The 14,074-nt window shown below is 46.5% G+C and overlaps 1 protein-coding gene across 1 annotated transcript in view; it reads right to left on the bottom strand.

Annotated features, from left to right (window-relative positions):
• Positions 1–7,109, bottom strand: part of TMEM132C (transmembrane protein 132C) — a 262,406-nt gene extending 255,297 nt beyond the window's left edge. Inside the window, exons 1-2 of the mRNA XM_007189674.2 lie at positions 7,100–7,109; positions 5,791–6,679 (exon numbers count right to left, since the gene is read on the bottom strand). Coding sequence (XP_007189736.2) covers positions 5,791–6,679; positions 7,100–7,109 — 899 coding nt within the window. The remainder of the gene's footprint in view (positions 1–5,790; positions 6,680–7,099) is intronic.
• Positions 7,110–14,074: the final 6,965 nt, after the last annotated feature.

Raw genomic sequence — 14,074 nt, 5'->3', positions numbered from 1 at the left:
CAATGGTAGCCCTTATCAATACTTCATGCCTTTCTATAGCCATATTCTATTCCATTGTAGGAATGTATCACAATTCACTTATTCATTCACCCGTTGATGGAACGTTTGGGTTGTCTCCATGTTTTGGCTATTGTGAATAATGCTGCTATGACCATTTGTGTATTTTGTGTATTTGTGTATAATTAAGTGTAAGCAGACTTAGTGGTGAAGCTCCGTGATGGGCTTCAGTCTATCAGGAGAGAGATGCCCCATGAATCCCACCATCCACCCACCAGGGGGATCCTGAGACTCTGCCCTCTGCCCTGGGCTGGTTAGGAACAAGATTTGTCTGTAAAAGATGAACCTCACAAAATCCTTGTAGAGTTGGAGAGAGCCAGGCTCTGCACTCTCCCTGCATTCCCTTGTTATACGCTGAGATTCTAGAAATAAATCCACCTACAAATCTCATCCTGCTTAAAGAAAAATAATACTTCCCTAGCATTCTTCTTCCTTTAGCACATCTCCTTAAAAGCTTCTTGCCTGACTGCACCCTTCATCCTTGTTGTTTATATATTGGAAAGATGCTGGGAACACAGAGTAGCACTTAAATGCACATGACGTCGCGTTGATTTGGCTGGGAGATATTAGTTATTAACAAGAATGACTGTGCATATACCTCCCAGTCACAGCAGGACAGAGGTAATGAGTCAGTAGGTCCCACATCCAATAGCCAGGAAGGAACTGAACGACACCCCTTGCACCCCAGCGGAGGGCCGCCTCACTGCTCGCTCCCTTAATTTGTGATCCTGTGTTTACAAAGCACGGGCTTTTCAGACTGGATGCCTGGCGTAGTGTCATCGTTCTTCTACTCCTTCTTTATTCTTCTGGGAGGATTACCTCGTGACTTCACCATGTTTCACTTAAAAAGGAAAAACCACCTCTTAGGATTTAAACCCTGAAGCCTCTATGATCACCACTGATACACAGACCTTACCCAGAAAAGGACAAAGCAGCCATGTAAACGGCTGTTCTGTTGTCAGTTCTTCTGGAGAGATAGAGATGGAAAGATTTCTATTTCTGCTCGTGGGGGTCATGACTTGCTCTGAAGAGTCAGCTACCTTTGAGGGGAGGCGTGGTGGCCGGACCACCGGCTGACAGGACTTGGGATAACTACCTGAGCTCGACAGAAATCCAGAAACACATGGAATCCAAGACAGGTGATGCCAAGCATCTTGCTTTCTCTCCTCCTCAGTCACCTGTGAAATAGTTTGGATCCTTTGATTTTTAATTGATTATACTGATCAGACACTTAACTCTTGGTGGGGAAGGAACAGAATGAAGGCGTATACTGTCAGAAGAGAAACCGAGGCAATACGGTCTCAGCAGCTTTTGACTTTGGTCAAACACCTAGGATGAGCCAGACCGTTTCTTCATTTCCCACCCGAATCTCCACACGGACCATCCAGATATCCATACCCTCTGTACGTCAAAGGTGTAGACCAGTGGTTGTCAATTGGGGTGATTCTGTCCCTCAAGGGATATCTGTCAATGTCTGGAGACAATTTGCTTGTCACAACTGAAGAGAAGGTACCACTGCTAGTGGGTGGAGGTCAGGGAAGCTGCTAAACATCTTACAAGGCACAGGACGGCCTCACGACAAAGAATGATCCGGCCCCAAACGCCCATCTTGCGGAGGTTGAGAAATCCTGGCGTACACTAAACCAGTTGGTATGCTACTTATATTCTTTTCATTATGAGACTCGAGATAGGACGATTTGCTATGTGTAAGCTCATGGTAGCAGCATAATGTAATCTTGTAAAGAGGAAAGACTCTTTATGACTCTCTTAGCATCCCTAATTCCAATCACAAAGTTGCGGGCTTTTGAATTAGTTACACTTGGAGGAGAACATCTCCCATCCGTTTCTGTGAATTAGGGATTTCAATTAAGCAAGGTTATTTTAAAAGGAAGAGGACCAGTGAACCACTGCCTTGGCTTCTTTAGGGATCAATTTCAGCTGCTTCCTGCTAAGATCAGAGGTGCCACGGTGTCCCCTACTCTTCCCTTCAAAGACCTGCAAGGTCAAGAGTGATCTACCTGCCTAACACCTGCAACTTCAGATAATGTAGAACGTTGGTCCCAACACAGGGAGTAATTCCGCAAACCCAGTCTAAGATCGAGCTTTGAGTAAGAAGTGAGGTCCTCAGCAACTCGTGTTGTCAGCAGCATTCAGGGACGTGGAGATGGCATCAGGAATTGTCAGGACTGATGACCCCAATTGTCAATATGTTTTGAAAACCCTCGGAATAGGGAACAGTGCTTATGCTTGCTGTAAGGAATCTTGCTATTATTTCAGGAAGATTCAGTTAGTAAGTCGTGAAGGAAAACATCCATGAAAAGGCACGTCATGGTATAAATCTGACATTAGGTATTTGCTTTTGCATCGATTCAGTACATGTTTACTCGTCCTTGACTACTGGGTTGGCCAAAAAAGTTCATCCGGGTTTTCCCGTTAACATCGTCTGGAAAAATCCGAACGAACTTTTTGGCCAACCCAATATGCGCTAAGCCGTATCCCAGGGGCCAAGGGACTGATACCCATGGAACTGACCTACTTACAAGTATCTGTAAAACATATCCAGTTAGGTATTTTCCTTTACGTTGGCCATGATTTTAGGTTTCTATTTTTCCAAAATAGGTTTCTAAAATAACGTTATATCCACAGGAAACAAAGCTTCAACCGCCACACCTTGACTGAGTCTCAGGAACCAATCTGATCATAAAAGCAGGGATCGCCTTTGAATTAAATGCAAGACATAGCTAAGGAAATGCAGGCTGCTTCCTCAAGCCTGTGGAAGAGAGTATCGTTTGTGAAAACGATCTCAGAAAGGAGGCTTAGGCCAAGTGTCCATGTATGTTATTGGCCCTATAAAAATTCCCAAGAAGTTTGGGTTGTCTTCAAGCATCATAGACTTGTCGGCAAAGCCATCTTCCAAGGAGGCAATGGAGAATGTCTTTGATTTCACAGTCAGGAGGGGTGTAGCAAAGTCCCTCCCCGCCAAAAAAAAAATCCCCCGTGAATTTCTCAGCTGGGTTCCAGTGATGGGCCAGATGGATTTCTCCTGTGATTGACTGAACCAGTGACCATCTCTGGAGACAGCTAGATAAATGTGGATTTCCACGAGCTGCTACTTTTACTAGGATGAAAGTGGTGTTTCCCAGACTTCAGTAAGCCTCATGCAAACTTCACCATTTTGCCACATCTGTGTACATCTTTTTGAATTTTCTTACTGAATATTATTTTCCTTAGAATAATTAATTTATAAAATAAAATTAATTTAAAATGAGATACGTTATCTGGAAAGGGAATACCTACTTTACCCACAGCCTTCCCATACCAATCAGGGAAGCTGCATCCTTCATGCCCAATGTCTTGGAGTCATTCTTGACTCTGTTTCTCCTCCACCTCCTCTCTCTCCCCAGGACTCTGATCCGTGGGTGGAAAGACCAGGAAGGCAGAAATAGGGCCACTGCCCTTCCCGGCATCAAGCAACAATCATGTCGTTCCGATCCTCTGTGCTCCCAAAGCTCTTGTCATTATAAAACAATTTTTTTTTTTTTGCTCTTTAAACAAAAGCATGGTGAAGTGAGAATCAATACAGCTTTCAGAACAGACCTGGTAGCTGCTGTTTTATGCAAAGCACAATATCCTTTCACTGCTAAAATAGAATTCAATGCTTATGGAAGTTTTGATGGATGTTCAAAAACAACCCTTCACAGAAGCACTTTTATGTGACAGATACTGTTGTAAGCATCTCACAGATAAATATTAGCCCACTGAATCTTCCCACCCCTATGGCAGTAGGTACCAGAATCTCACCTGAATTAGGAAACCAAGGCACATGGAGATGAGGTGGCATGCCTACAGTCACAAAGCCAGGCAGCAGACCAGAATTGAGGCCAGCTGGTTGCAGGACCTGTGTTCTCCCACATCATGTTCATCTTTGTGATGAAAAAATACAGAAAACAGCTTCTCCTCTCCAATGAACCAAGTCTGAGTGTCCCACCTGCAGCGGAAGGCCCTGCATCTTAGACGTGGGGACCCAGTGGCTCACGCATACTCACCCCTCAAGCCTGCTGTGCTAAAGAGGGAAGCTAAGGATAAGTACAAGTGGGAAGATACTTATGACTCTGGAATTTTAAAACTTGTTAGCAGTACTATTGACTCCCTGCTTTCCGTCCCTCTTTTCCAAAGCTCGGGATTGATATATTTATTTTACAATAGAAGGACATGAAACCAGGGTGCAACGGACTCAGTGGAAATGAAACTCAAACCTTCCAGATCAGTGTCTTTCCCCATCCAAGGCAGGAGGACGCAAACCTGGATTCTTTTATCTAAATATCTGCTATCCTGGCCCTGCAGTTATAAGGCTGCCACTTGCATTAAGACACTGAGTTTATCCTTCCTCCCCCTCAAAGGCAGCAAGCACCAGGCTGGCCATCCATCAGTGCAAATATGATGGGAATTTTTCCCACAGGGCACAGTTTATATTTTGTAGAAGATGCAGGACTGCCTAACGCCACTGAAAGTGATGCTGTAAAGCCCTTGATCATATCACAAACCACTGTCAAAGAAGGATCTGGTAAAACTAGTCCACTTAAAAACTGAAAGAAACAATTATAAGGATGACGACTAGACAGACACTTCAGAAGAGAATTACTCGAATCCAAAGGACTAAGAAATGCCTCAAGAAACTTATTAAAACCCTTGAAAATGGACCATTCTTATTATCAGACAACAAAATTTAAACCAAAGTGAAATATGCTATAAGATGCCATCATTCTATTTTGCGAATATTTTCCCAAGCAACTCAAGCAACATGTGATTATTTTTTTATTCTAAAAAGAACCAAAGCATAGCTGCAATTACAACCTAAGTCCTTCTTAATGATACTAGATAAAAACCTGCTATTTACCATCCTTATCTTTTAAACAAATCTCAAGCAAATAGTTTCTCATTTTTATGAAATCCTGGGCCACATTTTAAGAGGATTTGCTTCAGGTGGCTTTCCCCCCATTATTAGTTATCCTCAGGTAACAGGCGCTCCTGATCTAAACCTTAGAATCACCGAGCAGAGAAAGAGCCCGTTACAAGTTTGGGGCGATCTGCTGAACCAACAGAGGTGATGGTAGGTGGGCTGTTCTGTAGTTGTTTCAATTTAGTTTTCTTTTTTCTTTTCTTATGAGATGGAATACCTCTGCTGAACAATCTTCTGTTGGGCAGACCCCCTGAATCACTGCTAAACTGTACTCACAAACTGGGGTTTTCCCACCGCTAACCGGCAAGATTTAACCCCACCAAAAAAAAAAAAAAAAAAAAAGATACTATCCTTGGCTTTTTTTTCTTCACATTTACACCCAAAGTGAGATAGCAGAGAGTGAGATATGCCTATGTCTTTTCTTGGGCCCCTGAACATATACTTTGCCATGCAACCAAGTATTTGTACATGTATAAAAAAATCTGAAGCTTAAAAAAAGTCATATCCCTCTCCCAGTTCAAAGGTAATGCAAGGTCAGAAGACAGTGGTTAAGTTAGTCTTGTTTCTTAGGGTTGCAATTCCAGCCTTCTTTCTCCCACCCCCTAATATACAGCGAAGTTGCTGAAAGCCCGTGGCTGGGTGCAGAATTTGGCTTCTACTTTGAAGCCGGAGGGTTCCTGAAGGTGGTGAAGATGGAATCTTCTACAAATCTGCACCCCACCTTCCCGTCCGGCGTCACTGTCGGCACGCCCCACACTACAGTGGGCACCTACCTCAAGATGAAGAAGTCCACGGTGGAATTGCTGGCCACGGTGACATAGGCAGTGACCACGTCTCCTTGCTTGGCCGGCCGGGAGGGCAGCCAGACGGCCACGTTGCCATCCAGATGCAGCTCGCTGAGCTGGGTGCTGTCCTGGGCCCGGTAGAGGCCGACGGCACCGATCCTCTGCAGGTGGGACGTGCTTTCCTCCAGCCCGTCCTTCCCGGGGCGGATGGCATTGCCCTTCCGGATGTCGCCGCCGGCGCAGTCTCCGCGCTCGTCCCCGGGCTGCAGGGCGTAGTAGAGCTCCACGGGGCTGCCCTCGGGGGGCTCGGGCGACTTCTTCCTCCCGGCCACCACCGTGGGGGGGCCGAACCAGCCGGCCGGGAGCTCCAGCTGCGCCACGCACAGCCCCAGGGCCCCCTGCAGCCGGCAGCTGCCCCTCACCTCCCGGGTCTCCCGGAAGGCGAACACGCGCAGGCAGGGCAGCCTCTGCGCGGGGCCGGCGTCGTCCCAGTCCCTGCCCACCACGTGGAACAGCACCTGCACGCGGGGCCGGCTCAGGGAGACCTTGTCCCGCAGGACGTGCGCTTTCAGCTTCCAGTTGAAACTAACCTTGTCGGTGGGACCCAAAAAGTCTGGAGTCGACATCAAGTCCGGGGGCACGACCTTTTCCACCGAAAAAGGCCCATAGCTGGCATTTAAGATCGGGGGCCGCCTGGCTTTGTACGGGAAGAAGGACTCGACTCGGGACCGCAGGCTGGAGTTGCGTGTCAAGTCCTGGTTGGTCTCCTTCAGGAAGAAGGAGGTCTCCGCTCTGAGCACGTGGTAGGTCACGGGCAGATAAGGGGGCAGCGAGGAAAACCTCTGGATGTTGTCTGTGAGCCCACGGCCCTCGATCACTGCAGGGGGGAAAGAAAAAAAAAAAAAGACAAAGATGGGGTTATTCCGGGCTCCTTAGAGGTCACTTAGCCACGAGGGGTAATTGACGAGCAATTTGGAAACGAGGGTAAACATTCTGCAGTCCACTTGGCTAGGATTTTCATGTTCCTTTGGGGATCAGCCAGTAAATGACTACATGCTCCGAAAATTACCTGCGTGTATTAGGTCGAAACCTATGAAAGGGAGAGTTTTGTACACTAAGAATTGTTGAACAGTGGCAATTTTATGGAGTCTGATCAAATGCTGGCAAGTGTAGGAGTGTCAAGTGGGTGTATTTATTAATAACTTGCATGAGTTTCAAACATTTTTTTAATGACACTGGTACATGAAGAGCAAACCAGACCAGTGGAAGAGAACAGTTCATAAATAAGCCCCTGTACATCTCGACATTTCGTATGTTTTAAAGGTGGAACCACAAATCACGAGGCAGAGACAGACTTTAAATGGTGCTAGGACAACCGGCCAGCCGTTTGGCAAAAAGATACAATTAGGGCCATACCTCACACCCTACACAAGAATGAACTTCAAATGGATCAGTGATCTAGATGTAAAAACATGACATTTTTTCACTACTGAATGAAAAAGTGATTTCCTCTATAACCTGGGTCTAGGGAAAGCTCTCTAACGATGACTCAAACGCCGAATGCAATTAAACGATGATAAACGTGCCTGTGTAAAAATTTTACAAGATCTTGCTCATAGCCAAAAGTATCATAAAGTCGAAAGAAAAACAGCAATCTGGGAAACACTGCAAACTGCTCACCTACGGTGCTCAACTCAGCCTGCAGGTGGGTTCTGTTTGGCCCACGGTATTTTAAAAGACGGCTATGAATGGGAACCTTTTTTAAAAACTGGGGAGCATCTGGGTTTCCAGCTTCTCTGCAAACATGAGAGGAGTGGCAGCATGTAGGCTGTCTGCCCACCCGGCAACAGTAAGAGAACAGACCCAGCAAAACACCCTGCTCAGTAACATTTCCTGCTGGACCTTCAGGAGCATCTGAGCTGAAAAGCACCAGTTAGAAACTGCAGCCGGGTAAGTCGACGTACACTGGAGGCTGGAGGTTCAACACTGAGCCCGGGAAAAGCAGCACCATCACTCCCATCTTCCTGTCTTTCTCTGTCCATCACCCACATCATTAGCAGTACAACCAGCTGCCTCCTTGCTGATTGAAGGTGGCCCTCTAAAGCTTCCCCGTGGGTTGATATTTACATTGTTGGGGACTCGCTGCTCACCCAGCGCCCAAGAGATTACTGCGCCCCAACTGCTAACTTTGCAAAGCCCAGGAAAGACCATCGCCTGGCCCTTGTCTTTCAGGAGCAGACCAGAAAACCCACATAAGCCCCCATTCATATACTGAGAGGGAACAAGGGCATTCCTCTCCCCTGATGCTCCAACCTCCCCTGCTGTCCCTGCTTCTAACTGCAGCCTGCACAGCCCAACCAGCCTATGGGGCTACCCCATGCCTGTCTCCCCTCTGGAACCTTCCCCTAATCCTCTTCCCGGCCGGGACACTGGCTAGCAGATCAAAGCTGCCTTTGGTGCTGCAGCCGAAGGGCCTTAGGTTGTCAAGATGGCTTTTCAAAGAAATAGCTTTCTCCCTCATTCTTCATCCAGAGGCGTTGTTCTGAGGTCACCGGTAACATGGGTACTTTGGTCCTCTCTCTTTAGGGATATTTTACTGCTTCCCTTTTAACCCACTCATTTCAGGACCAGGTTAAAACACTCTCAGAAGGCCCTGCATAACATTCTAGAAAAGGTTCTGGCTCTATGTGTTTAAAGAAAATCATTGACTCTTTAAGCAACTTGTAGAATTGTGTCAAACCCAATGGACTAATTATTACTACATTTAACGCTTTTATTCTGATGTATTCATCCCTCTCCAAAAAAGTTTTTAAGCCTTGAAGGGTAGAGATTTAGAGACTCGTTTGTTTGGAAAAGACAGTGGGCCAAGGGCTCTCTGAAGGAACAGAGCAAGGGTGGTAAGGCCCATCTGTGCAGGGTGTATTCCACAACAGGGAAGCTTGTCAACAGGCTTTCTCATCATTCTTCACTCTTCTTGCACATAAAAATTCCTTTTTTCTCCTTTTTTTTGGTCTTTTTACTTTTAAAAAAATCCTAAAAATGAACCTTTTGCTTTGAAGCAAATGCTGAGTTTACTTTCAATAAAATAAAGCTGAAGTGGGCTTGCTGTCTTCTTATCTCTTCTCTTAGGATTCTTCCATTATTTAACTCCCTCTTTATCTTTCGTATGGAACAAAAAGTGCCTAGCTCATACCTTCCTGCTGAACCTAGTTCTGAAGTTTTCCAGTTCATGAGAGATTTCACTCGAGTCAAGAAGAGACAGACATTGTAAAGAAGGGAGTGGGATCTAGTATACTGGTTAAAGACATGATGTTTGGCTATAGAGATCTAGAGTTGATCTACTCAATACCCGTGTGATCTCGGGCAAGTTCTTACCTTCTTGGACAGTTTCAGTTTCCATAGATAAATGGATGGATGGATGGATGGATGGATGGAAGGATGGATCAATGGCTGGATGGATGGGCCAATGGTTGGATGAATGTTTGGATGGACGGATGGATGGATGGATCAATGGTTGGATGGATGGGTACACAGGTAGATAGACAGGTGGATAGATTTCATTATATAGGATCTAATAGTACCTGTTGTAGAGCAATTACAAAATGGTTCCCATTCTCCTCCTCTTTCTACACCTTTTGTGTGTGACTTTGCAATTTTCCCTTCAAAATTAGGAGTCTATTGCCCCACTCCTTGAATCTAGGTTGGCCTTGAATTTGCTCTGGTCAGCAGAATATGGCGGAAGTGATGATCTGCCAATTCCAAGCTCAGGTTTCCACTAACTCTCTTTTGAATTTCTGCAGAGACCACGTGAAGGAGAGCAGAGTTACCCCAGTGGAGGCCATCCCAAATCAGCCAACCCACAGCCTGCAGCCACCCCCAAACAAGTGAGCGAGCCCAGCCAAAATTAGCCAAGTTCAGCCAAGATCGGTCACCCCTAGACTCATGAGAAATGACAAGTGAACTAAGTCTCTAAATTTGGAGGTGGTTTTTTATGCAGCAACACCTGATGGGGTAACTAATAAATATCAAGAGATTACCAAGGGTAAGAAACTAAACAGATACAGTGAAACACCAACAGGAGACTTTCTCCTCCTCGAGGGAATTAGAGTAATTCAAACAGAACTGAAAAGGGAATCACTTTCTCATTGGTAAGACTCAGGTGGTTTCCCACCTTGTAGGTGTACCTGCAATACCCAACCTCATAGACACTCATGAAAACGGGCCCCCTGGAGCTGTGCAAGGCCCGTCTGCACGCTCACGTGCTGTGACACCACGTGGATCTCCCAAGCTCATCTCACATTTTGGGGAGCCCTGATCTAGCAGATTAAGGGACTCGTGGTGGTTACCAGCCGTTGTGGTATTTCTCTCCTGACGCTCTATCTGCTGATTGCAAGGAACCCATCCCACGGTTGCCGTGACCTAGTGAAACTCAGACAGATATCCACCCTCTAATTCTGGTTCATCCGCTCATAGCAGCGTCTCCCAGAAAGATAGGATTATTGAGTAATTTTTACTCATCTGAAACAATACCCCTGGAAAAGTCCGATGCTGGTTGCCTACGGACGTGGAGCGGGGAAGAGGAGAGAAGTTGACAGCTGCACCTCTGCATCTGGCCTCCCAGCTGACAGCACGTTCATTTGCTGTCTCCCTTCCTGTTTATCCATTTTCTTTATCTGTGCTTGCCTGTCAGTGTTGGGATATCGTGTCCTCCATCAGCCGTTCATCAGAGAACTCTACTGCAAAGCTGGCTGCCGGAAATTGAGTTTTTGAGATTCTGAGATAGTGGACGCAGGAGGTGTCCATGCCACTTAGCACCCAGACAGAACAACACCAGGGGAAATGACCCTTCAGCCAATATCATGTGCCACCTCCACTGCGATGCTCGCTTTGGGATGTGTTGACCGAGATGGATTCTTTAGCATTGATTCTCTCTGAGCTGTGACATGAAGGATGGGTTGGATCTTGGGAGGGTGAGTGGAATAGGGGAAGGATCCTGGCGGGGACGGAGCACAGCACCAGGAAAGGGTCAGTGGAGGGAAAGCTCAGGAGCTGGGTGTGTGAGGAGTGGGAAGTTGGTCTAGGAAGTGGGGCCGGGGCCCGCTGTTGCCCTGAATGCAGTAAGCGATGGATGCTCATGTGGTACTTTGGTGAAACTGCTAGGTCCCGGTTTCCTTGTCAATTAAATAAGCTACAAACAAACCCCACTGGAATAACCCAGACGCACAAGTGGTGCTGTTTTAGGATGTGCAAAGGTCCTTCCTAAAGAGTATCAGAGGTTCTCAACTAAGGGTGACTTTGCACCCTGGAGATGCCTGGCAATGTCTACAGGAGACATTTTTGGTTTTCACAGCTGGGTGCTACTGTCACCTAGTGGGGTGAGACCAGCGATGCTGAGAACATCCTACAATGCACGGGAAAGCCCCCCCGCCCCCCCCCCACCCCCCGCCGCAAAGAATCGTCCAGCCCAAAATGCCGCTAGTGCCAAGGATGAGAAACCCTGATCTAGCTCGATTCACAGCAGGTGTTCAGAGGTTTGTCACAGATGCCAACGAGACAGGAGGAAAGATTGTAACCAAACCCTCTCCAGCCCAGTGAGAGGAATGCATCTCACTGGTTAAGAGCATTCCCAAAGCCAGACCGCATCCAAAAATGAATCCCTGCCCCCAACGTACTAGGTAAGTTTTTGTTTTTGTTTTTCGTGCAAATACCTTAAACTTTTGAGTTTGAGAATCTTCATCTTTAAAGTGGGAATCATATCAAAACCAATTCCCTTAGAGCAATAAAGAAAGTACCCAGCACCTAGAACATGCCTAATAATTGGGGAGAAGTTTCTGTTCCTGTTATTATCATTATGATCATTACCATTATTTCAATCCTGTTGATAAGTTACAGTAAAAAGGTTTTCAGGCTACAGCAACATGAAAAAAATAGGTGATAACCATAGTTCGTAAAAAAAAAAAAAAATTGGGTGACAGCCATGTGAGAAAAGAAATCTGAAATCAAGAGGGGTGGGCTCTTTTTATAACTTCAATGGCCTGTTCCGACATCTCCAGTTTACCTGTATGATATCAGAAACCTACGACACAGAAGCCTGCCTTTCCCCACAAGCCTCAAGGAAAACCCTGATTGGATTTTTCCTTCCAAGTCATCGCAGCTTACTTGAAACACAAGCCGGCCTGAGTACTTTGAAGACTTTTCTTTCTCTCTCCCCACCATTTGTGATTTATTAACATTCGCCAGACACAAAATGTCTCTCTCTGATAAATATGGTGCATTGTTACTTTTTTTCTTGAAACAAAAGGCACCTTGATAAATGGATTATTTGATTTCAATGCCTCTTCTGAACAAACCTCCCCCCAGTATCCTCTGCTGAAATTACATAGTGTGGTTTGCAATTTCGAAACAGTAAAACTCTCCTTTAAAAGAGCGGGTACTTATATTCCCCTTGGAGGCCATGGGGGGGTATCCCCCCCCCCGTTCTCTGGTTAAAATCCATAATCTCTCCCAGGCACCCCTCAATCAGGCCCCTGGAAGTGGAGCAAAGGAGACATGCCTTTCAAAGACAAACTCTCTAAAACACCCAGAATCTCAGTCTTTATCAGCATGAGAATAGTGCCTTGGGTAGGCACAGAGGGAAATATTTGCCAGGCAAAGTTCTAAATCTAAAATGCAGTCTTTTAACTGAGCTGCAACTGGCAAATGGCTTGATCTTGGCAAACGGCCCACAAGGCCAATCCCTCCTCCTCCATCCCTGCAACGTGGCTCAGACCCCAGGTCCACGAGGGGCTCCGACTGGCTCAAGACAGAGCTCCCCCGTGAAACGATGTATGTATTAGTTTCCTATTGCCACTGTAACACATTACCACAAGCTTAGTAGTGTAAACCAACAGCAAGAAATATTTATTTATAGTTCTGGAGGTCAGAAGTCTACCATGAAGGGGTCGGCAGGGTTGCGATCCCCCGGGGGGCTTCAGGGGACAATCAGTTTCCGAGCCTTTTCCGTCTGTTAGAGGCGCCTGCGTTCCTTGGCTCCTGGCCGCTTCCTTCCTCTGTCTTCAAAGCCAGCAGCTTCTCTTCCCTCTGACCTCCGGCCTCCCTCTTATAAGGACCTTTGTGGTTACATCAGCCCATCTGGGTGATCCAGGACCATCTCCGCATCTCAAAATGTTCAACTGAATCACATCCGCTAAGTCCCTCTTGCCACGTAAGGTCACACATTCACAGGCTCTGACAACTGAGAAACAGACATCTTTATGGGGGCGGATGGTGGTATTGTTCAGCCGACCAGCGATGGCATTCAGGGTGTTCACAGAGGCAGAGCTGGTTACCACGGTGACTAGAGGGAGGGAGACCAGTGATGTTTAGAGAGCGGGGTCCAGCCCTGCTAGACGCCCTGCAAGGCCTGCGATGGTCCCAGGCAATGAATAATTGCCCAGGTCCTGCATGACTTCTGACTGTCCCACTGGACACTCACAAAGGTGAGAAACCTATTAGGACGACCCAAGCCAAGAACCTATCTCCACTAAAAATTCCGGGAGGGGCAACAGTACAACCTGTGCATTTGCCAGTATTGCAATTACTGGGGTGCAGATTGTACTTATTTATTTATGGCTGAGTTGGGTCTTCGTTGCTGCACGCGGGCTTTCTCTAGTTGCAGCGAGTGGGGGCTACTCTTCGTTGCGGTGCGCGGGCTTCTCATTGCGGTGGCTTCTCTTGTTGCGGAGCACGGGCTCTAGGCACACAGGGTTCAGTAGTTGCGGCACGTGGGCTCAGTAGTTGTGGCTCGCGGGCTCAGTAGTTGCGGCGCACAGGCTTAGTTGCCCCGCGGCATGTGGGATCTTCCCGGACCAGGGCTCGAACCCGTGCCCCTTGCATTGGCAGGCGGATTCTTAACCACTGTGCCACCAGGGAAATCCAGATTGTACTTTGATTTCATGAAACTTTACTAAAAACTTGTTTACCCTTTTGACAAATTACATGAGCAATGCCGTATCTGCCTGTGAAATCCAAGTTGCCCAAACAGCTATACCAGCCTGTGTGTATGGCTGACACATCCATGCTGACGCCAAATACATGGGCAAGTACCTGATGACTTCATTTGACCCTCCCTATATGTACACATTTTAAAATATTATTTTCCGGTCTATTACTTTGGTCATATTTTTCATCTCTAGAACAGGGCACTACACTGATTTGTTTTTAATTATGTATATAGACAGTTTACAAGATTATGAATTTAATTTTATGATCTATAAAGCTAAGGGTTGAGAAC

Source organism: Balaenoptera acutorostrata, chromosome 13 (genome assembly GCF_949987535.1).
Source record: "Balaenoptera acutorostrata chromosome 13, mBalAcu1.1, whole genome shotgun sequence".
In the NCBI taxonomy this organism is placed as follows: domain Eukaryota; kingdom Metazoa; phylum Chordata; class Mammalia; order Artiodactyla; family Balaenopteridae; genus Balaenoptera; species Balaenoptera acutorostrata.
The sequence above is the reverse complement of the archived record's forward strand: the minus strand, read 5'-3'. Positions and strand labels throughout refer to the sequence as shown.